The sequence below is a fragment of the Pongo abelii genome, chromosome 5 (assembly GCF_028885655.2).
Source record: "Pongo abelii isolate AG06213 chromosome 5, NHGRI_mPonAbe1-v2.0_pri, whole genome shotgun sequence".
NCBI lineage: Eukaryota > Metazoa > Chordata > Mammalia > Primates > Hominidae > Pongo > Pongo abelii.
In genome coordinates, this window is record NC_071990.2 from 151,496,171 (window position 1) to 151,520,178 (window position 24,008).

The window sequence follows — 24,008 nt, forward strand, 5'->3', positions numbered from 1 at the left end:
TTGACAACATTTGAGTATTTATTGAACCTCCGAAGTTATGAAGATAATCATGGAGGACCAAAACCCTTTCTTTCATGTTTCCTTCATCAAGCCCATGAGAGGAACAATTTATGGAGCGTCTTCTGGCACCAGACACTTTATAACTCTTACTTCATCTTGTCAACCATTCAGTGAGGAGCAGCCTATTCCTCTCTGTAAGTCACAATGGAACACCGAGGCCGAGAGAGGGTGCAACTTAGGAAGGTCACACATTAAATTGGTTCGGCAAAGGAGTAAGCCATGTCTGTCAGTGCCATCTGGTCTTGGAAGGGGGTTTGTAACTCCACTTGACTCAGGGAACACACAGCAGTGGGAGCAAAGGCTGCCAGCGATCAAGGACCATAGCTGAACAACTCTGCGCCGCCGTGGTATCACCTCCAGGTGGATCTTCTGCCTTCAGGAAGGAGACAAAAGAGTGCAGAACCCTGGGTCAGATCAGCTCAGGATTGACCTCTCCATGATCTCTTAGGACTCGGATCCCACCTCTCTCTCAGGGAGAGATCAGCCACTATTGTTCCCATCCTGCCTCTCTGTCATCTAGTTTATGATTGTTCACTTTCCCTTACTTCATCATTAGTTAGACCCAGACCCCAGCAGAGATTTTAGGGGTTCAGAGCCGAGGAAGACAAAGTATCAGTGGGAACACAGTGGGAAAGCCCACAGCGGGGGCAAGAGTCTTCTAGCTGTGGGCAAGGGAATCCCTGCGGCAGGTCCAGAACACTGAGGGTGGGGCTTGGCACGGCGCCATTTGCCAGGATTCCTGTGTCGGGGGTGAACCAGAAACCCGGGTGTCCAAGGAATCCCACCTTCTAGTCCTTGCTGTCCTCATGGAGTGTGTAGGGTTCACCTTCAGCCTTCCCTTCTGCTCACAACCCCCTCTCCCACTGTCTGTGTGGCCCTGCCTCCAGCCTGCTTTGTTGGCGCCCAGGCAGCCTTCTTAATTATTTCCTCCTAGGAATTAAACCTAGAGACCCCTCAACCTTTGGCATGTGATATACTTTCCCATGGTCAGATCATCAAGCTGCTGCCCCACCCAACATTGTGTCTTGCCTACCCTCTGTGTTTCTGTCCAGCAGACCACCCATCACATAGGCACCCCCTGGAGAGTGACCCTGGTTTAAATCAGGCCTGACTTTGCCAAACCACTGTGGATGCATTGATTTGGAAAGGTCCCTGTTCACCTCAAGGCCCACTTGCAAAGCAGAGACAGTCCCCGAGACTCATTCAGCCTTTGCCTTTCTCCTGTTGGCCAGGGACAGAGAGGGCTCAACCTGACCCAGAGCTAAGCCTCTCAGGTCGTGAATGCCCAGGCGAGAAATGAAATTCACCTCACCTTATTTCTATGGTGAGATTTGGCAGGGATCTTGGGGAGACTTAGCAATCTTGTTTCTCCCTGTCCTCATACAGGACAAGCCCTGCCCCTAATCCAGAGGCCAGTTGGCCCCATCTCATATTCTGTTTTGCTCACAGTATACCTGATGCCCTCCCTCCTGACCTGTGATTGGGATTGAGCTGAAGATAGTCACTGAGGTGATTCAAGGGATTAGCACTTGGTACAGGTAGGATGGTGGAGATGTGGTTGGGGACATGGATGGTTGACGTGAAATGGAACAGAAGAGTGCAGGTTCTTGTCCAAGCTCCACACCCAGGAGATGACCCTTACCTCAGCTGCCACTCAAGTCCTCACATGTCCTGAGCTTCTACTATATAGCAGCTACGATAGATTCTCAGGTTACAGAAGTAATGTCCTCAAGTGAGCTCATCAATTTACTGACACACACCCAATCATAAAACAATGTGATAATTTTTCTGTGGTCAGAGTTTCTGAGCTACGAGTAGGGGTAGTTAATTCTATCCAGGAAGAATGGTGACTTCTTAGGGGAGGTGACAGTTAAACTGGACTTGGATAGCTGTCTGGAATTCAGTCAGGTAGGAAAGAAAATTCCAGGCAGAGAGATGAGCATGAACAAAAAATTTGGCAGCAATGATGCACGGTGATTTAGAGATCAGAAAGTTCAGTGTGGATGCCTCTAGACATTTTCTTATCTGTGTCTGATAGATTTTGATATTTTGTATTATCATTTTCATTCATTTCAAAATACTTTGTAGTTTTCCTTGTACTTTTTAATTTGATATATAGTTATTTGGAAGCATATTATTTGATATCCAAACATTTGAGGATTTTTCCAGATATCTTCCTGCTGTTGATTTCTAGTTTATTTCCGTTGTGCTTGGACAAGATGCTTCACATGATTTCAACCCTTTACATATGTTGAGATTTATTTATTTATTTATTTATTGAGATGGAATCTCACTCTGTCACCCAGGCTGGAGTGCAATGGCACAATATCAGCTCACTGCAAACTCCGCCTCCTGAGTTCAAGCGATTCTCCTGTCTCAGCCTCCCGAGTAGCTAGGATTACAGGCCCATGCCACCACACCTGGCTAATTTTTGTATTTTTCGTAGAGACAGGGTTTCGCCATGTTGGCCAGGCTGGTCTCGGACTCCTGACCTCAAATGATCCACCGAACTTGGCCTCCCAAAGTGCTAGGATTACAGGAGTGAGCTATCATGCCCAGATGAGATTTATTTTATGATCCAAAAATGGCCCTTCTTGGTGAATGTCCCTGTGTATTTGAAAAGACACTCCCTGTCAACCCCTTCGCTCTGTCATTTAGCTTTGATCAGCTTTTTCTCTCTTCTGTCACATCAGCAGAAACAATGCCCAGAAATGCCAGAGACAACAAAATAGGAATGTGTCATGGGCACACAAAGCTCTTTTTCCCTGGGTGCTGCTCCTCCCCGTGACAGAGAAATCCATGCAACACAGTGGGGAGGCCCTCCCCAAAGGGTGGCAGATACATTTTTTTCCCCTTGAATTCTAACACACCTTTCCCCGGGCCCGCTCTGCCTCCCACTTCTGTTCAGCTCAGCTGTGGGCACCGACCTCCACCGGCGCTTGATCCCTGCCTGCTCCTGCCCAGACAGGAAGCCCTTCAGCAGCCGACTCGGTTGCCAGGATGAGGCTGGAGGCCAGGGACTCCCATGGAGGTCCCACCTCCTTTAAATCCCTACTGTTCAGACCCAGCTTCTAAAACTGTTCTTTTGCCTCCCTTCCTACTCACTAACGCCCTTCACTACTGTCAATGGCACTGAAGTCCCAGCCTGCTTGGTTGGGGCAGTTAAGTCCTTCTCAGTCACCTTCCACCAGGGATTAAGGTGGGACCCCTTTGCCTGCAGCTCTGTGGGTGGGACCCCTTCCCATCTGAGCATATTCACTCCCTGGGTTCCTGCTGCCATCACACCACCCACCACACGAGCCCCTTCTGGACCAGTGGCCCTTATCTGACTCAAGCCATATCTTGCCAAGCCTGTTGTGACACTGATCTTGGCAAACTCACTTTTCATGTCAGGGCCCCTGCAAAACAGACAGAGATCTGAGTCATGGTATTCATTTAAACAATGAAAAGGGTAGAATCATTTCTTACATCAGAAACATTGATCCTCAGTGAGTCATAGATGGAGTGGCCTATTTTTCTCATTAGAGGGAATCCTAACTTTGAACTCCACAGAGAGAGCCCCAGGAACTGTGACTTGAACCCTAGAGCTCTACTTAACTTTTCCAAATTGCTGTACTTGAAAATGTTGAGGTCTGCCTGGGTCAATTTGGAGAAGCCACTATGAGGACAAAGACAGCAATGGAAGAAAGAAATGAATTCTTCGTGTCAGAGCAGTGGCAGAGAAACAGGACCAAAGAGCAGAAGATGTCTGGCAATGTGTCTGGCATATAATAGTTCTCTCAGCCAGGTGTGTTGGCTCACCCCTGTAATCCCAGCGCTCTGGGAGGCCGAGGCAGGAGGATCACCTGAGGTCGGGAGTTCAAGACCAGCCTGACCAACATGGAGAAACCCCATCTCTACTAAAAACGTAGGATAGAGTTTGGCACTGTAATGTTTAGAGGGTGGTGAAAGGATTTCTTATACCACACCTTGTATGTTATCTGGGAGTAAATGCTGCAGCCACAAGTGCCACCAGCGAGTCTTTTCAGGGCGAATGGGAAAAGGTGATGGGACCTGCTGAGCTAAATCATGGCAAACGCAGACAGCAAACAAACTTTCAGTCAAAGAGTTGGGAGAACCCTGGGCCGGATGGCAAGGAGACAACACCCCAGGCAGGCATTCCAGATCTTAGACCTTGCCCCTCCTCGAGAGGAGATGATTGCTTCATCCCTCCTCTCACTGCACATTGTGCTGCCAGCCCTGCTGTGTAGTGTGGGGGCTCAAGACTAAGGCAGTGCACCATTTCTGTGGAGAGAGATGGATCAGGGAGCGGGGGCTTGGGTGAGACCCGTGATTCACCTCTCTCGAGTCCTTACCAGACTAAGACGTCCTCAAGGGCCAGAGACCAGCCTGCCACTCACCATTTTGCCGCCAGACATAGATGAGAACAATTCCCATTAAAACTAACAAGATGAAGGCCCCCAGGATGATCCATGTATCTGGTAGACTAGAAGAAGGCCAGTGGGTATCTGAAGCATTTACTGGTGACACTAAAAAAAAAAAAAAAAAAAAAAAAAGAAAAAAAGAAAGCACAAGCCCTGTCACATAAAACAAAAAGCATAAAAGTATGCTTTCCTTAGCCCCTGCTTTCCCCAGGAACACATGGTACCCCACATAATCACTGGCTCATGTGACAGCCACTCTACCAGGCCCTGGGCCATGAAGATGAATAGGGGTTGTGCCTTGTCCTTATGGAGCTCAGATTTCTACTGAGAGAGGTAGCAAATATCCATCTGATTACCACACAGTTTCACATGATTACTGTGGTTAGAACTGTTTGGAGGATGACACAATGGGTGGTGCTTAATTCTGTGTGGGGAAGGTGGGGAAGGCTTCCTAAGAAGTGGCATTAGAGCTGGTGGAAGGGTAATTACAATAGAGGAAGAGAAGGCCTGGATGTTTGCAATGACGCAGATAGACTTGGGACCATTTAGCAGTGGGTCATTGTGACTGGATCGTTGGTTAATGGGAAGGGGTTTCTACACTGAGGAAGAAACAGTGGGAGGTGGGATGGGAAAGGGAGGATGGTAGGAAATCCTTATGGCCGTCACTGACTCTCCAGACAGGAAGCCCATGGAGAAGTCAATCAAATTTTCTATGGCACACACACACTGACACCCACACAGGGAAGGCTTTTGACCTTTAAAGGGAGCTGCCACATTCTCCCACCCAGCTCAGTTACCTGTCGGTTCTGGCATTGCCTCCCAGTGCCCTAAGAATTCCCTGAGCCAGTGATCGCAGTCTCCCTTTGAAAGCTTCCTGAAATACTTTTCCAGCCCTCTGTCTTTCTTCCATGTCTCCTTGATCTTACTGGCTTCGTGATTAATTACTGTCCAGGTCATGTTCATTGCATCAAAGAGGAGGGATTTCTCTCCATTGATGGCGAATTGCCAGGACGCACCAGTGCATTGTTCTGCTTCACGTTGACAAAACATCTCGACCTGCAGAGTGGAAGGACCTGCAATCCAGACACAAAGCCATCATCCTCCACTGTTTGAGAGGTCCATCATCTTCCAATAGGTCAAGTGTTTCTCTGCACATTTAGGGGCCTGTATTCTTTCTGCCCAGACTTGCCCTTTCCTGCCCACTGGGTCCCATGTGCCTCTATGGTTGGGCCAATGATCAATACACAAATATACCTAAAGCCACTCCCCATCTGTGTTCTTCCCTCCCCTCTCTTACTGCCTGCCTCCATTTCCCCACCCCATTCCACACTTACCACTGGTCTTTATCTGGGGTTTGATGTCAAGAAGGAGCATCCTGAGGTCTCGCCCCACTTCTCCCAGCATTTGGGTCAATTCTCCCCAAGTGCTGGTGGCATTTACCTTCTTCCCCAGGAGGCCCAGAGGTTTGACCATGTTGTTGTCACTGTTGTACTGAAGGAAAAGATTTTTATTCAAGAAGACCTGCGCTTCACACCAGGGCTGTCCAGGTCTGGACAATGATTTTATAGTGAAGTTGAAGCAAAGAGAGTGAGCACCTGTGAGAGAAAGATGCAGGTGAGGTCCAGGACGGGAAGAGGCCCATTAGAACCTGTGCTTCTGTGACCCAAGACTCCCTGGACTGGGCCAGGCTAGCAGAGGCGGGGCAGCTCCATCCCAGACTCCCTCAACCTTCTGGATCCCTGCTCCCATCTCCCCCTGACTGTCTGGGGTGAGATATTTGATGGTACCAGGGACCCCTGGGGTGCACTTAGTGTTAATGGTGTTAACAGGAGGATTCGTGTCACAAGTACTTTTAGCAACATCTACCAAGTTCTGAGGCACAAAACAGACAAGCCAGTGTATGACCTCCTGAGACTTAAAATCTAGCTGAACACACAGGACATTCAATAGAAAGGAAAAAGAGGCATTTATCACAGGACACACGCTGAATTCCTGCGGGGTCCCAGATGTTCAGGAAAGTGTCCTGGAGTAGAAGATGGGAGGTAGCATTGTAGAGCTGCCTTCTGTGAGCCAGTGCCTGGCCTAGGGCCTCAGGCTGTGGTCTCCCATGAACTGGGTGTAACATCCCAGGGATCCTCTCCCTCACCTCATCCTTAAGAGCAGGCACCCACTTGTCTGAAGCCTGCATGAAGCCCCATTCGCCTACCCCCTACCTTTCTCCCTCCTCCTTGTCCTCAGCCAGTTCTTGCAATATCAGGACACTCACCAACCATGATCTCCAAGGCTATTAGTAGCAACAGTAGAAGCAAAAGAAGGTGCACAGGGCTAGAAGTCAGGGATATTCTTCGCATACTGTGGAGAGTAACAGGCAGGAAGCTGGGCGTGTACACATTCACCCTCACTGGTATGCTGAAGAAATGTTATCCAACAGCGTGGGTGTGGGCACTGCCCAAATTCTTTACCCTGGAACAACTGAGGTCAGGCGTGTAGAGACACAATTAAAGAACAATTTTGTGAAGAGAGTGTTTTCCAAGTATTCAGAATATAATTATTTACTGAAAAATAAAAGAAGACATTTAAAAACAAAATTAACTTTGAATAAACTCTCTCTCCTCTCCTGTCCCTGCTGCCCCTGCAAAAAAACCCCCTCTGGTGTGAGCAGGATGGTTGGAGGTTATGTGAGCTCCTTCTCCTTTCCTCCAGTTTCCTCTTCCCTTCTCCTCCCTGCCTCTTTTGCTTTTCCCTTTCTTCCTGGTACCCACTCCCCATTCCTGTATTTTCTCCCATTTCCATTCTTCCCTCTCCCACTATCCCTAACCGTTCAAACTCTTTCCTCTTAAATGGTTGAGATTTTCTCTCACTAAGCACACCCCAATATTAATTAAACTAGCTGCGAACAGGCAGCAACTGGTCTACCATGACAGATGGGTTTTGTGTGTGTGTGTGTGTGTGTGTGTGTGTGTAATTGTAATAAAACATATTGAGTCACTCAATAAACACTTACAGAGTGTCTACTACATGTATCAGGCACTATCATAGATGCTAATTAATGAAACTGAAATGGCCAGGCCCTCATAGTGGCTCATGCCTATAATTCCAGCACTTTGCGAGGATGAGGCAGGAGGATCACTTGAGGCTGGAAGTTCAAGACCAGCCTGGGCAACATAGTAAGACTCCAGCTCTAAAAAAAAAAAAATTTTTGTATTATACTTTAAGTTTTGGGTTACATGTGCAGAACGTGTAGTTTTGTCAAATAGGTATATATGTGCCCTGGTAGTTTGCTGCACCCATCAACCCATCACCTACATTAGGTATTTCTCCTAATGTTATCCCTCTCCTAGCCCCCCATCCCCTGACAGGCCCTGGTGTGTGATGTTCCCCTCCCTGTGTCCATGTGTTCTCATTGGTCAGCTCTCACCTTTGAGTGAGAACATGTGGTGTTTGGTTTTCTGATCTTGTGATAGCTTGCTGAGAATGATGGTTTCCAGCTTTATCCACGTCCCTGCAAAGGACATGAACTCATCCCTTTTTATGGCTGCATAGTATTCCATGGTGTATACGTGCCACATTTTCTTAATCTATCATTGGTGGACAAGTTTTGCAATTGTGAATAGTGCTGCAATAAACATATGTGTGCGTGTGTCTTTATAGCAGCATGATTTATAATCCTTTGGGTATATACCCAGTAATGGGATCACTGGGTCAAATAGTATTTCTCGTTCTAGATCCGTGAGGAATTGCCACACTGTCTTCCACAATGTTTGAACTAATGTACACTCCCACCAACAGTGTAAAAGCGTTTCTATTTTTCCACAACCTCTCCAGCATCTGTTGTTTCCTGACTTTTTAATGAACATCATTCTAACTGGTGCGAGATGGTATCTCATTGTGGTTTTGATTTGCATTTTTCTAATGACCAGTGATGATGAGTATTTTTTCATATGTCTGTTGGCTACATAAATATCTTCTTTGGAGAAGGGTCTGTTCATATACTTTGCCCATTTTTTGACGGGGTTGTTTGTTTGTTTTCTAGTAAATTTGTTTAAATTCTTTTTAGATTCTGGATATTAGCCCCTTGTCAGATGGATAGATTGCAAAAATCTTCTCCCATTCTGTAGGTGGCCTGTTCACTCTGATGATAGTTTCTTTTGCTGTGCAGAAGCTCTTTAGTTTAATTAGATCCCATTTGTCCATTTTGGCTTTTGTTGCCAGTGCTTTTGGTGTTTTAGAAAGGAAGTCTTTGCCCATGCCTATATCCCGAATAGTATTGCCCAGGTTTTCTTCTAGGATTTTTATGGTCCTAGGTCTTATGTTTAAGTCTTTGATCTGTCTTGAGTTGATTTTTGTATAAGGTGTAAGGAAGGAGTCCAGTTTCAGTTTTCTGCATAGCCAGTTTTCCCAAGACCATTTATTAAACAGGGAATCTTTTCTCCATTGCTTGTGTGTGTCCGGTTTGTCAAAGATCAGATGGTTGTAGCTGTGTGGTGTTATTTCTGAGGCCTCCATTCTGTTCCATTGGTCTATATATTTGGTACCAGCACCATGCTATTTTGGTTACTGTAGACTTGTAGTATAGCTTGAAGTCAGGTAGCGTGATGCCTCCAGCTTTGCTCTTCTTGCCCAGGATTGTCTTGGATATGCGGGCTCCTTTTTGGTTCCATATGAAGTTTAAAGTAGTTTTTTCCAATTCTGTGAAGAAAGTCAGTGGTAGCTTGATGGGGATAGCATTGAATCTATAAATTACTTTGGGCAGTATGGCCATTTTCACGATATTAGTGCTTCCTATCCATGAGCATGGAATGTTTTTCCATTTGTTTATGTCCTCTCTTATTTCCTTGAGCAGTGGTTTGTAGATCTCCTTAAAGAGGTCCTTTACATCCCTTGTAAGTTGTATTCCTAGGTATTTTATTCTCTTTGTAGCAGTTGTGAATGGGACTTCACTCATGATTTGGCTGTCTGTTTGTCTGTTATTGTTGTGTAGGAATGCTTGTGATTTTTGCACATTGATTTTGTATCCTGAGACTTTGCTGAAGTTGCTTGTCAGCTTAAGGAGATTTTGGGCTGAGATGATGGAGTTTTCTAAATATACAATCATGTCATCTGCAAACAGAGACAATTTGACTTCCTCTCCTCTTGTTTGAATGTACTTTGTTGCTTTCTCTTGCCTGATTGCCCTGGCCAGAACTTCCAATACTATGTTGAATAGGAGTGGTGAGAGAGGGCATCCTTGTCTTGTGCTGATTTTCAAAGGGAACGCTTCCAGTTTTTGCCCATTCAGTATGATATTGGCTGTGGGTTTGTCATAAATAGCTCTCATTATTTTCAGATATGTTCCATCAATACCTAGTTTATTGAGAGTTTTTAGCATGAAGCGGTGTTGAATTTTATCAAAAGCCTTTTCTGCATCTATTGAGATAATCATGTGGTTTTTGTCATTGGTTCTGTTTATGTGATGGATTACGTTTATTGGTTTGTGTATGTTGAACCAGTCTTGCATCCCAGGTATGAAGCCAACTTGATCGTGGTGGATAAGCTTTTTGATGTAATGCTGGGTTCAGTTTGCCAGGATTTTCGCATCAATGTTCATTAGGGATATTGGCCTGAAATTTTCTTTTTTTGTTGTGTCTCTGCCAGGTTTTGGTATCAGGATGATGCTGGCCTCATAAAATGAGTTAGGGAGGATTCCCTCTTCTTCTATTTTTTGGAATAGTTTCAGAACTCCTCTTCTTGAAGAGTATCTTTGTGATGTTCTCTGTATTTCCTGAATTTGAATGTTGGCCTGCCTTGCTAGGTTGGGGAAGTTTTCCTGGATAATAACCTGAAGAGTGTTTTCCAACTTGGTTCCATTCTCACTGTCACTTTCAGGTACACCAATCAAATGTAGATTTGGTCTTTTCACATGGTCCCACATTTCTTGGAGGCTTTGTTCATTCCTTTTTATTCTTTTTTCTCTAACCTTGTCTTCTCTCTTTCTTTCATTAAGTTGATCTTCAATCACTGATATCCTTTCTTCCGTCTGATTGATTTGGCTATTGATACTTGAGTATTCTTCACAAAATTCTCACGCTGTTTTTTAGCTCCATCAGGTCATTTATTTTCCTCTCTACATTTGTTATTCTAATTAGCAATTTGACTAACCTTTTTTCAAAGTTCTTATCTTCCTAGCATTTGTTAGAACATGCTCCTTTAGCTTGGAGTTATTTGTTATTATTCACCTTCTGAAGGCTACTTCTGTTAGTTCGTGAAACTCATTTTCTGTCCAGTTCTGTTCCATTGCTGGTGAGGAGTTGTGATCATTTGGAGGAGGAGAGGCGTTCTTGTTTTTGGAATTTTCAGCCTTTGCGAGCTGGTTTTTTCCTGTCTTTGTGGATTTATCTACCTTTGGTCTTTAATGTTGGTGACCTTCAGATGGGGTCTTTGAGGGGACGTGCTAATCCTTTCTGTTTGTTTCTTTTCCTTCTAACAGTCAGGCCCCTCTGCTGCCAGTCTGATGGAGTTTGCTGGTGGTCTACTCCCGACCCTGTTTGCCTGGGTATCACCAGCGGAGGCTGCAGAGCAGCTAAGATTACTGCCTGTTCCTTCCTCTGGAAGCTTCGACCCAGTGGGGCACCTGCCAGATGCCAGCCAGATCTCTCCTGTATGAAGTGTCTGTCGGTGCCTACTGGGAGGTATCTCCCAGTCAGTATACGTAGGGGTCAGGGACCCACTTGAGGAGGCAGTCTGACCCTTAGCAGAGCTCGAATGCTGTGCTGGGAGGTCTGCTGCTCTCTTCAGAGCCATCAGGCAGGGACATTTAAGTCTGCTATAAGCCCCTGACTGGGGCTGCTGCCTTGTTTACCAACATGCCCTGACCAGAGAGGAGAAATCTGGCAGTCTGGCCATAGCAGCCTTGCTGAGCTGCGGTGAGCTCTGCCCAGTTCCAACTTCCCAGCAGTTTTGTTTACACTGTGACCTTAAAACCATTTACTCAAGCCTCAGCAATGGCAGAGGCCCTTCCAGATGAGTTTTATAATAGACTCCAGCAGTCCCACTGGGGCCAAGACCTCAAGGAAAGCCAAGTCTATCATTGGGAAAAGTCTTAGGGCTCTAAGTTTCGAATTCTGAAAATTTTTCTTAGAACAAAATTTTGTGTCATTTTGTCAAATCAAGCACAAGTTTTCCTCATAAAACTTAGTATCTGTAGACCCCCTTCCTGCCTCACTTTTACAGCTGTTCCATTTGATCATCAGACCCTGCTACCTTAGCCAGTTCAGGCTGCTACAACAGAATAGACAAGGTGGCTGAAACACCAAGCATTTATTTCTTACCGTCCTGGAAGATGAGAAATCCAAGATCAAGGTGTCAGCAGGTCCGGTATCTGGCGAGGGCCCTCTCTTCACCAGATGGCTGTCTTCCTGTTGTATCCTCACACAGTGGAGGGCAGAGACTGACAGCAAGCTCTCCTGTCACTTCTTAATCCCGCATGACTCCACTCGCATGAGTTATGACTTCCTAAATAGCATCACCTTGAGAATTAGGATTTCTGCATATGAATTTGGAAGGCAGGCAAACATCCGGCCTGTGACACCACCCATATCCATTCCACATCTAGGTTCCCTCTGTGTGCCGGGCAGTATGCCAGTTAATTCAAGTGCACGTCAGACCCAGAGGGTGACATCCTGTGACTCAGATGCTGGGGCCCTCATGATGCCTGGTGAGGTAAGTGGGTCTGTACCACTGTCCTTTCTTAACTAGATGGAACAGACTTCAAAGAAAGTAACCATGGACTATCGGCAGGGCTCTATCTCTGGGGCTGGGTGATAAGGAGTTGTCTGCTCAGAGGACAGTGGGTCAAGCGTTTGAAGGAGCCGAGGACTGCACATTTTTTACATGTCCCCATGTGGTTCTCCGGCTGCTAAGGTTAAAGAACCTCAATTTTCAGGGTGCATTTCCACCTCTTTGTCTGGAGAAGGGGTCTCAAATCCGTTCTGAGTGGAGCCTGTTCTGTACACATCCAGGCCCTGAGAGTGCAGGGAGGGGGACTCACTGCTACCGCCCTGCCAATGCTGCTGCTGTGGGGATATGAGCGGGGGTGGGCCAAGATCAGTGTGTGTGTGTGTGTGTGTGTGGGTGCGCGTGCATGGGTGTGTGTGCGTGTGTGCGTGCATATGTGTGATATGACCACTGAGTAGCTCCTTAGCAGGGCCAATATTTTCTACAAGCCTGATGACTCACAGGAAGGATCACACCAGGCCTGTACAAGTACATCCTGACATCTGGGATGCAGACCTAACACTGAAGAAAAAGAAAGAGTGGCAGACAGGCTGGGAAAAATATACAGAAAGGGGAAAGAGGCCCTTCCACCTTTGTTGCCTTCTGTGGTCCTGAATCCCAGCTTGGACTGAGCCAACCTGAAGATGGGAAGGAATAGCCATATTCCAACTGCAAAATGTCAGCTTCAGGCAGTGGTTTAAAAACCGAAGTAATGGTTACATATGAAGTCGAATTTTTGTTTGTTTTGTTTTTTGAGACCAGGTCTTGCTCTGTCACCCAGGTGGAGTGCAGTGGCATGAGCACGGCTCACTGCAGCCTTGAACTCCCAGGCTCAATCAGTCCTCCCACTTCAGCCTCCAGAATAGCTGGGACTACAGGCGTGAACCACCACACCCAGCTAATTTTTACATTTTTGGTGTAGAGACAGGGTCTCGTCACGTTGCCCAGGCTGATCTCGAGCTCCTGGGCTCAAGCAATCCTCCCCGCTCAGCTTCCCAAAGTGTTGGGATTACAGGAGTGAGCCACCATGCCCGGCTGAAGTAGAATTTTAATTGAAGTAAGAAGCAGGTGATAAGGAAAGTGAAACCAATAATTTCATGTAGTCCCTGGAAGCCCGTTGCTATAAAGAACTTTCAGCCTGAAGTCCAAAGAGAGATGAAAATTTTAAAATGAATTGGACTGCATTTTTCAATATCTGAAAATGAGTCTCAGTGTTTTTGTGGCAGTGTGCCCTGGGCTTCTAACCGTCCTCTCCCTGCCCCAGATGCCTTGAGGTCCCGGCCAATGGTTTCAACACTCAGGCTGGGAATGCCAAGGCCCGGCAGAACGAGGCTGTGGAAGCCCTGGCATAAGTGGAAGGGAGGATCTGAGGGAGAATGGGACAAGAGAAGTCGGAAAGAAGGAGTTAGGGCAGGAGAACAAGGAGAAATCCCTGTCCCCCAGATTGGAGAGAGGGGTGACTGGGACTCCAGACTGGAGGGAGGCATGGATCCCTGAGTGCTTGGTGTGGAGGCAGAGGACCCGCAGAGCCACCCCTGTCCTCCCTGCCTTATCCAGGGTCCCTGCTGCCACACCCCCAGCATCTCCCCCAACCCCACTTTTACTTCATTATCTGCCCCTGGTGCTCTCACCACTCAAGCCCCTGCTTTCCTCCTTCACTCCCAAACATGCACAAGTTCCCTCTGCACTGGTGTGTGGAACACCAGCCACCCCCCACCCTGTACCTTGTGCCAGCAGGAGACGTTTGCCCTTCTGCCGTCTCTCGGATGGAGAGGCCTGAGGTGACTGCTTCCTCAGAGTCTCTGGGCAAACTCTCTGATGAGCAGAAACCAGTTCAGTCTCCCAGGGCGTGGAGAGGCCGGCCTAGCAGAATAGCCGTCCACCATGCAAACCCGGTGGGGCCACCTGTCAACTGTCACGTGTGAGTGATTCTAGGACAGGGTACCTCATCCGGAACTGGATCCGGTTCTGTACTGGATTCATCATCAGTAAACGAACCGAGACCAGGCTCAAGTCCCAGCCACGAAATTCTAGAAAGGATTTAATGTAATTTTAGCAGTTGTTGGAGACCAGCATGCAATGGCATACATATGTTTTCCTTAATATGTGGGTGGGGGCCCCCACCTTTTTTCAGGGTTTAGGCTTCTGCAGGTCCTGGCCTAGCTGTGACAGTGGCCCTACCTCGTTTCTGGTGGGTGCTGGCGCCCTCTATTTCTTGGTTTCTGTGCAAACACTGCATTATCGTCCTGCCCTCTTGAGGCCTGGAGCTCCTGTCCGCTGAGCTCGTGTTCCCACTGTGTGTCACTGAACCTCACTGTTTTCTTCTTGCAACTCCATTCCCCTCTGCAACTGGAAGACCAGTTCTTCTCCTGAGTCTTCCTTAAAAGACACCCTGCCCACTCCCTTACAAAGCCCCCACCAAAGTGACACCAGCTACTTGTGAATGTAGCCAACTTTACTGAAGATTTAGAGGTTATGTTGTAAGGCTGTGAAGAATTAAAAAAAAAAAAATCACCTATTTGCTCGACCTCTTTCTTATCTCTTCTTTGGACTACAAATAAAATATCTATGATTTGACCACACTGTCATCTAGTACTCAACCCTGGTTCTAGGCCACTGTCCTCCTGGCCAGGGTGATTGCAGTCCTGCCCTACTTGGTTCTCTGTGCCTGTCCCCACCTCCCAAATGGCTACAGAGCAGCCAGAGTGATCCTTCAGAACCTCACCACTCACGCCCCTCCTCTGCTCCCATTCTCCAAAAGTGCCCCTTTTCTCTCAGTAAAACCAAAGTCACTACAGACGCCTAGAGAGCCCTGCACGGTCTGGCCAGCTGTCCTTTATGCCCCCTCACCCACTCAGTTCCGAACTCCACCCTCGGCCTCCTTGCTGGCCTTCAGAGCCTTGCAGATGTCCCCGTGCCTTGGGACTTTGCATTGCCCTCCCCTCAGCGTGGACTGCCCTTCAGGCATCTGCCCAGCTCACTCCCACTCTTGCTCCCAGGTGGCACATCCCCTTCCACGCCTGGTTCTCCCTGCCCCTCCTGTTTGGAATCCTTGTATTCCTTTCTTTCTTTCTTTCTTTCTTTCTTTCTTTTTTTTCTTTCTTTCTTTTTCTTTCTTATAATTGTGGCATAATTCATGTAACATGATTTTTCATCTTAACCATTGTTAAATGTAAAGGCCCCTATTTCATGATAGGAGACCTCTGCCTGCCTGGGCCATCCTGGCCCTTCTTCACCTGAACTTGTTCCCCTAAAGCAATGACCACTTTAAAACATACCTTAGTAAGCCGGGCACGGTGGCTCACGCCAGTAAACCCAGCATTTTGGGAGGCCAGGGTGACTGGATCACCTGAGGTTGAGAGTTTGAGACCAGCCTGGCCAACATGGTGAAACCCTGTCTCTACTAAAAATACAAAAATTAGCCGGGTGTGGTGGCCAGCTCCTGTAATCCCAGCTACTCGGGATACTGAGGCAGGAGAATCACTTCAACCCAGGAGGCGGAGGTTGCAGTGAGCCAAGATCACGCCACTGCTTTGCAGCCTGGGCAACAGAATGAGACTCTATCCCAATAAACAAACAATCACACAGACCTTATTAACTTTTAATTGTGGTTGCAACAAATTACTGCAAACTTAATGCCTTAAAACAACATACATTCATTCGCTTACCATTCTGGAGCTCAGAAGTCTGAACAGTCTCACGGGTCTAACATCACTGTGCTGTCAGGGCTGTGTTCCTTCGGGAGGCTCTTGGGGAGAACCTGTCTCCTCCTCGCCTTTTCCAGCTGCTCCAACTGCCCACATCTATGGCTCAGGACCCGATTTCGTCATCTTCAAAGGCAGCTCCACCAGGCTGAGTCCTGGTTCACATGAGAACACTACCCTTCCCTGGCAGCTGATTAGCCACCTCAGGGCAGCTGATTAGCCACCTCAGCTCCATCTACAGCTTTCACCGCCCTTTCCAGGTACCCCAACACAGAGGTTCCAGGGACTGGATCTGCCATCCTGGGGGTTGGAGAGGGAATTCTTCTGCCCAACACACATACCATATAATTTACATATCTATCCATTTAAAATTTCTATCTCTTACTAGAGTGCCATTTCTATGAAGACACAAACCTCATACAAGGCACAGAAAACAGCTCCCCAGGGGTGAAGAGGCTCAGATGGGCCCCCTGGCCCAGGGAACAAGGAGAGGTGTCAGGGCAGCCTCCTTGGGTCTCCAGCCTTTACAGCCAGTGCCTCCCAGGCAGATTCCAGCCGCAGCAGCAGCAAAAGAGATGTGGTGGGCAGCATCAGGCATTGGCGAGATTCCTGACACAGTTCAGTCGAAAAGAAACTTCCTAAACTGAGCTCATCTCAAGGAAGCTGGAGATATATGCCACCTTACCCAATAGGTACCTGAAATACAAATACAAATCCTTTTCCCGGTTGTGCAGGTTACAACTGGCCCAATTCTATGCCTGGTCCCCTGCCCTGTCCTGCTGTGACTTGCCAGGGTGGGGGGCTCATTGGCCTCCAGGCTCCACTCACTTTTCTGGCCGTACCCAGTTTCCATCTCCAAGTCACCTCCCAGACTGCTGCTTCTTTTGCTGTTGTTTTCTCAGCCCACCAGAAATTCTAGTATTCGCCAGGCTCAGCCTTGCTCAGGGCACTGGAGAAGGAGCCTCTGAGGAAAATCTTGGCGCAAGGAGCAGCTCTCCCACCTGGATTTCCAGCACCCTCTGTTTTCTGGGAACTCCGGAATTTCTTTGGCCATTGTCACAGGGGCTCTGCCACACAGTTCCCCCGGCAGCTGGCCCCTGACATCTGGCAAAGAGTTGGGAATGCAGGTGGTTTCTGGCAAATATGTAGGGCCTATGAGATAAGAAAGTGGGGGAAGCAAGATCACGTAGGCTCTCTGTGAGTGAGGCCCCAGGCCCAGCAGGACGGAACATCCCTGGCTGACACGGGCCATCCTCCCCTGTCCGCATTTCTGCCTGGGCTCCAGCTCCGTCCTGCCTGACAGAGGCCGTGGAGCAGAGCACTGGGCTGCTGGTCAATGCCCTGGTCTTTGGATAGACCAGTCTCTGGGTGGGGTCACAGTGGGACAGCAGTGGGCCTGGGGGGTGCAGGGTTAGTGCAGGGCAGGGCTGCCTTGAATCTGCAGGTGCGGGGCCACCAGGCTGGACCTATCTGTATGCTCAGCACAGGAGGTTGCAGTACTGCCTGCCCTCAACCTCCTTTTCCTATTTCTGCTGCTAGAGGGCACTGGGGACTGGGGTCAGGCTGGGGGCCTTGCCATCCCCTCCCGATCTCCTCCACTCCCTGTCCACAGCTCCTGATTTCTGTGCCTGGGCTGCCCCCACCGGAAGTCTCCAGGCCTAAAATCCAGTAGGAACAGGCACCCTAGCCTGTCCCCAGGGGTTTCTTTAGCACTTGCAGGAGCCAATAAGGCTTCATGTAGGAAGGCCTGACGCCTTCCTCACCCACAGACGCCTGACAGGTGTTTCTGGAAATGTATCCTGTAGCAGCCAAAGAGGCTGGACTCCTCAGTGTGTTTCCAAACAGAGCCAAGCACAGAGTTCATCGGTTGGAGGAGCCACATCAGCTGCTAATTAGTGTGCACTTGACAAGCCTTTGTATTGCAGGGAGGAAAAATGATTTTCATGAAAAAAACAAACACGAGTTTATTATCTATCTATCTATCTATCTATCTATCTATCTATCTATCATCTCTTGTATATACACAGGAAACACCTGGAGAAAACAAGTAATCCTTAAAGTGCTGGCTTAGAATTCCAGCATCTTCAACAGAAAACAATAAGTGTCTAGAGAAGCGGCAGATCATGGGAAGGCCAATCTATGGCATCAGAGAAGCTTGTGGTGCCTCTGCTGCTGTCCCTAGGCCTGACAAGAGTCTGAAATTGTCTTTGGTGATCAACCTTTGTCCTTTCTGGTAGAGAGGGGAGGATACAATCAAAAGTGGCTCAATAATAACTGGAAAATAAATGGAAAAGAAAGATGTTCATTTCATCCAGGTTCTTGAATTCATTGACACACAGTTGTACATAGTATTCCCTTATAATCCTTTTTGTTTCTGTAAAGTTGGTAGTGATGTTTCTTCTTTCATTCCTGGTATTAGTCATTTGAGTTTTATCCCTCCACCATTTACCTAGTCATTCTAGGTTAAGGTTTGACAATTTGGTTGATCTTTTCAAAGAACCAACTTTTGGTTTTACTGAGTTAGCCAATGTTTTTCTATTCTTTATTTCATTTATTTATGCTCCAATTTTTATTTCCTTCTGTTTGCTTATTTTGGGCTTAGGTCACTTTGCTCTTTGAGTTTCTTAAAGTGAAATGTCAAGTTATTAATTTGAGATAATCCTGTCTTTATCCCGTTCTTCCTCAGTATATTGGCAAGTACAGCAGTAAGTTTTCCTTTAAGTGCTGCTTTATCTGCTTCTTATAAGTAGTCATAATATGCTGTGTATTTGTTTCCATTCACCTCAAAACATTTTCTAATTTTCCCTGTGAGTTTCCCTTTGATCGACTGGTTCTCAGAGTGTTTATAAAATTGTTTGTCTTAAAGATGATTTTGCCTGATATTATTAATAGCAATTTCAGTTGTCTTTGTTTACTATTGATGTGTTTTATCTTTTCCATATGTTTACTTTTAAACTACTTGTATCTTTGGATCTACATTGTATCTTTAGATCATTTTAAAAATGCATTCTGAGAATCTTTGTTTTTTCTTTTGAATGTTTATCACTTTGACATGTAAGAGAATCACTGCTAAGGTGGAACAGAATTAACGTCTGCCACCTTTTTTTTAGTTTTCCATACGCACTACGTCGTTTTGTTCATCTTTTCCACCACTATTGCTTTCTTTTGTGTTAAACAGATACTTTCTACTGCATCATTTTACTTCTTTTATTGTCTCTTTTTCCTTTTTTATTTAAAAAAGTTATTTTCTTAGTCATTTCAGGGGATTCCAATTAATATCTTAATTTACCACAACCTAGATCGTATTAAAACAGACTTAATTTTAACAGGATGCAAAATCTCTGCTCCAATATTGCTCTGCTTCTTCCCCCATCTTTGTGGTATAAAAATGATATATACATAAATTATATGGCGTGTGTGTTGCAAAGAATAATCACCTGCCACCCCCACCCTCTCCTGCCAACCACAGAGGATGCCGGTGTGAATCCCTGGAACTCTCCACTGGGTTACATGGAAAGGGGAGTGAAGGCTGCAGATGGAGCTGAGATTGCTTATTATCTGCCCTGCAAATGGGATGATTTTCCGGATTTCCCTGGGGGGTCCAAAGTTATCACAGGATCTTTATAGAGGAAGAGGCAGACAGAAGAGGGAGAACCAGATGAGGGGCACCGTGAGGACTTAGTCTGATGGAGCTGCCTTTGAAGATGGGGAAACGGCCCTGAGCCACGGATGTGGGCAGTTGGAGAAGCTGGAAGAGGCGAGGTGGAGACAGGTTCTCCCCGAGAGCCTCCTGAAATAACACAGCCCTGACAGCAGAGTGATGTTAGCCCACTGAGACCCATTCCAACTTCAGATCTCTAGAACGGTAAGAGAACAAATTTGTGTTATTTTAAGCCACTAAACTTGTAATTTCTTGCAATAGCAATCACAGGCTAACACTATCTGTTTTAAAGTGGTCATTGCTTTAGGGGAAAAAGTTCAGGTTAAGAAGGTTCAGGATTGCCTGAGCAGGCACAGATACTGCCATTTCGAATAGATGCCTTTGCATTTGAAAATGGTTGAGATGGCTCCCGGCTGTGGCAGAGCAGCAGGTTGGGGCCACGGCGGGCCAAGTGCAGGCCCAAATCAGGCTGGAGGAGCTTCACACTCACTCTAGGCAGGCACCTGCCTCTCAGTAGCCCACTGAGTGATAAGGTCACCCAGCAGGGGTCCCCAAGGGAAGGAACAAAGAGGGAGCCAGCCTGAGATGGAGGGGCTGTGAAAACAATGCTTTTCCAGAAGTCCTAGCTGGTTACCTTCACAGCTGCTTGCAAAACAGAGAAATTCTACATCCACTCACAGCAGCCGTGTCCACAGGGGGCTCCAGACTACCAGAAAGTTAAAGTCATGCCACCTGGCTGTGGAGATCAATGAGGCTGAAGTGTGACAGGAGCAGCAGGAATCCCTCCTGAGAGACCTCCAGGATGACATTCCCCCAGGTGACAGCCTGCCAGGCCCGTAGAAAGCCCTGGCTAGTAACCTCACAGCTTCAGTGTGGCAAATCAAACAGAGCTGGAGTTGTCTGGTAGATCCTTGGAGCAGGTGCTGCTGCACCACATGGACCCCTTCCTGCAAGTGCATTTCGGCCCAATCTGGAAGAGCTTAAAGGAAAGCCTGCATGGCTTTTCCCCGGACATAACAAATCTGTTTCTTGATGTGGAGGCCAACCACGAGGCCATCACGATGGTCCAGGATAGTGCTGTGGCCAGGGCTGACTGCCAGGAGCTTGGTGGTAAATTTGAAGCCAAGATCCAGGAAAATGCTCAGAGAGTGGGCCAGCTGCGAAAGGATGTGGAGGACTGACGGCATGCTCGGCGCTCTGCCCTGTACGCTCCTTCTCTGAGGTCCAGGCCGATGTGGACACCAAATTGAAGAGGCCCCAAGGACTAATGGCAGCTGCGTGGTGGTGACGGCAGGGGCTGGGGCAAGGCCTGAACTGGAGAGCCTGCAGGCCAGGCTGGGCCAACTGCGGAGGAACCTCTGGGTGCTGCACATGGCCTCAGCCTGCAGGGAGGAGGAATTGCAAAACACCCCTCAGGGATATGAGGGATACCCTGACCCGGCACGTGGATGAGATGAAGGAGCTATGCTCCGAACTGGACGAGACCTTCCATCAGATCAGCAAAATGGAGTCAGAGATGGAGGCGAACCACAGGGCACTCTGTGAGCTGTGTGTGGTCCTGATGAAGCCTCTAATTATGGAGGCGAACAAGGTGGAGGTGGAGTAGCAGCTCCTGGAGCTCAGCCTCACCCTGCAGCACCTGTGGGGCAACCACATCGACTTCATCAAGTATGTCAAGGGGGCAGCTGCCACAAGCTCTACTTTCACTTGGAGGCCGTCTGGGAGGGCCACAGGGGCACCATGCACCCTGAAGGAGACCCAGGGGAGCCTGGACGGCGGCGCCAGCTGCACAGCTCCTAGGCTGCCCTGATGGAGGCCTGCTGGCCTCCCTCTCTGGAGAGGAGGTGATGGAGGAGAGGTCAGAGGAGGCGCACAGCCAGCTTCCCCTGCCTGGCCCTGAAGGAGCAGGTGCTCGGTTGGGACTCGCTGGCTACCCGGGTGGCAGCCCTGGAGCAGGCCACAAGTGGGCTGTGGCATGGAGCCCCCATGGCCAGCAGAGCACCTGGAGCTGGCGACCACTTGGGCCCAGAAGAAGCCGTGTGAAGCCCTGGCCAGGCTGGCTCAGGAGCTCCAGCTCCTGAGATCTGACTTCAGGGGCTTGGGTGGTGCTGCAAGGCTGCCCAGCCACCTCTCTCACCTGCCTCAGGGCCTCCATGGTCCGCCTCCAAGTGCAGCTTGGACAGCACCAGCAGCTCCTCCTTGGAAACTTCCAAGGGCTGGTGACAGCAGTGTCAGCCTAAATCTGGGGAAGCTGGAAGCCATGCCCAGCAGGAAAGGGAAGCAGAAGCAGAAAGGCCTGGAAGTTCCCCGGAAGAGGGACAGGAAAGAAGCAGAGCCTTTGGCAGACACACACATCAAAGGGCCAGTGCCAGATGCCTTGAACACTGAGCTCTGGCAGGCAGGCTCCCCCGTGGCCTTCTATGCCAGTTTTTCAGAAAGGACGGCTGTCCTGCAGACACTGAAGTTCAACACTAGCTACATTGACATTGACAGCAGCAACTTCCCTGAACATGGCTACTACCAAGCTGGAGTTTGGTGTCTCATTTGCAGTGAGCATTGAATTTGGCCCAGGGCCAGGAACCAGGCACCTGGTGTTTGGAGGGCTCCATCAGGGACCCTGATCTGTACCACTGGGCGAGAAGCACAGCAGCCACCTTTGCTATGGCTGAGCTGCGAAAGAGTGAGAGAGTGTGGTTGGAGTTAACCCAGGCATTGGTAACAAACAGAAACCAGCGAGGCACTGCATTCGGGGGCTTCCTGATGTTCAAGACATGAACCCTGGGCCCAGCTCTGATTGGACATCATGGACTTGCCCAGCTCTCCTTGGTCTAGGGCTCTGGCCAAGGATGGTCTGCAGATCATCCTGTTGGTCTATCTCGTCCCTGGAAAGCTTCTGTGAGAGAGTGTGGTGTACATGGTCTCTGTCTAGCATGCTGGATTTGGCTATTTCTCAATGACAAGGAGGACTGGACTGCTTTTCTGGGTGGGACCTGGTTCTGAGCTTGGTATGCCTTCTCAGACAGCACGGCCTGGACTCCAGCCCTTTGCCAAACTGTGTATTCTACAGCTGCTTTGGTGGCGTGCTCCTCCTGTGGATGGAAGCTTCTGTAAAGCACTTTAACCCTTTCTCCTGCTTCCTATTCTCTTCTCCCTAATTGTTGGCTACAAAGTCATCTTTCCCAGGAGTCTTTAAGATGGAGGCGACATTTGGACAGTATTGGAAAGCAGTCTCCAACCACTAGAGGACAGTGGAATAAAGCCAACCTGTTTGGTCTCTATCAGCCAGAAATAGAGAAGAAAACCTGGTTGAGTCAACAAGAGAAAGAAAATCAGTATCTTTTGTTTCAGTTATTCCTTGTATTTATCTGTAATTTTAATTTCATATCTTTCTCTCCTTGCCATACACAGAGCAAACGCCCAAACATGCCAAATGTGAACCAAAATGTGTATGGCCTTCACCATTTTTACTTCCTCCAGTATCTTTGGGCCATCTGAATTCTTGTTAGCATCTCTAACCAGGAGGCAGGGGAGGACTGTAAAAATACCTCTCAATAATGATCAACCTTGGGGTAAAGCGATGCCCATAGATAGAGAGATAGATAAATAGATATAGATATATATGAGGTTAAGATGGAACATTTTGTGTCACATCAATTATATCAAAATTTAAAAATTAAACAAAGAAAATAATAAATAAAAGGATTCCAAAGTGGGAGGGTGGTGGCAGCAGGTGTGGAAGGGTGTGTCACTTAGGAACAGGTGTAGAAGTGAGCTGGGTAGACTTCTGAGGGAAGAACAGTCCAGGCCCAGGGGAGGGTGATGCAAAGGCCCTGAGGCAGGGGAACAGGCCCTGAGAACCAGCAAGGATGCCAGGGATAGGAGATGAACGAGCAAGGACAGAGGCAAGGACAGCTGTGCAGGGCTCCCTAGGCCTCTGTGGTGGCTTTGGTTTTACTGAGAGGAAAGGGATGCCTTTGGAGGGTGGTATGGTTTGGCTGTGTCCCCACTCAAATCTCATCTTCAATTGTAGCTCCCAGATTCTCACATGTTGTGGGAGGGACCCAGTGAGAGATAATTGAATCATGGGGGCAGTTTCCCCAATACTGTTCTCATGATAGTGAATAAGTCTCATGAGATCTGATGGTTTTATAAGGGGAAACCCCTTTCACTTGATTTTTCATTCTGTCTTGCCTGCTGCCATGTGGGATGTGCCCTTTGCCTTCCATGATGATTGTGAAGCCTCCCCAGCCACGTGGAACTATGAGTCCATTAAACCTCTTTTTCTTTATAAATTATCCAGTCTCAGGTATTTCTTTATCAGCAGCATGAAAACTAACTAATACAGTAAATTGGTACTGGGAGTGGGGCGCTGCTATAAAGATACCCGAAAATGTGGAAGTGACTTTG

The 24,008-nt window shown here is 47.9% G+C and overlaps 1 protein-coding gene and 1 pseudogene across 4 annotated transcripts; one reads left to right on the forward strand and one right to left on the reverse strand.

Moving 5' to 3' along the window:
- RAET1E (retinoic acid early transcript 1E) lies at positions 1-12,182 on the reverse strand. 4 transcript variants are annotated; one of them, XM_054558303.2, is made up of 6 exons: positions 11,792-12,182; positions 6,751-7,039; positions 5,819-6,079; positions 5,282-5,557; positions 4,461-4,589; positions 1-433 (listed from the first exon to the last, which is right to left on the reverse strand). In XM_054558303.2, exons 2-6 carry the CDS (start codon positions 6,833-6,835, stop codon positions 411-413), a joined length of 774 nt encoding a protein of 257 aa, XP_054414278.2. In that variant the 5' UTR covers positions 6,836-7,039; positions 11,792-12,182; the 3' UTR covers positions 1-410. The 4 variants fall into 4 exon arrangements, with proteins under 4 accessions (XP_054414278.2, XP_063581125.1, XP_054414275.2 ...); XM_063725055.1 differs by having other exon boundaries at positions 6,751-6,956; positions 11,792-12,073; XM_054558300.2 differs by lacking the exon at positions 1-433 and having other exon boundaries at positions 4,405-4,589; positions 11,792-12,011.
- LOC100434895 (multimerin-2-like) lies at positions 12,099-21,401 on the forward strand (annotated as a pseudogene).
- The last annotated feature ends 2,607 nt before the right edge of the window (positions 21,402-24,008 follow it).

Coding starts and splice junctions, on each gene's coding strand:
- RAET1E (XM_054558300.2), bottom strand. CDS start 6,835: ATGCGAAGAATATCCCTGACTTCTAGCCCTGTGCACCTTCTTTTGCTT. Junction 5,558..5,818: donor ACCCCAGATAAAGACCAGTG/GTAAGTGTGGAA, acceptor TCTGGATTGCAG/GTCCTTCCACTCTGCAGGTC. Junction 4,590..5,281: donor GGCAATGCCAGAACCGACAG/GTAACTGAGCTG, acceptor TTTTTTTTTTAG/TGTCACCAGTAAATGCTTCA.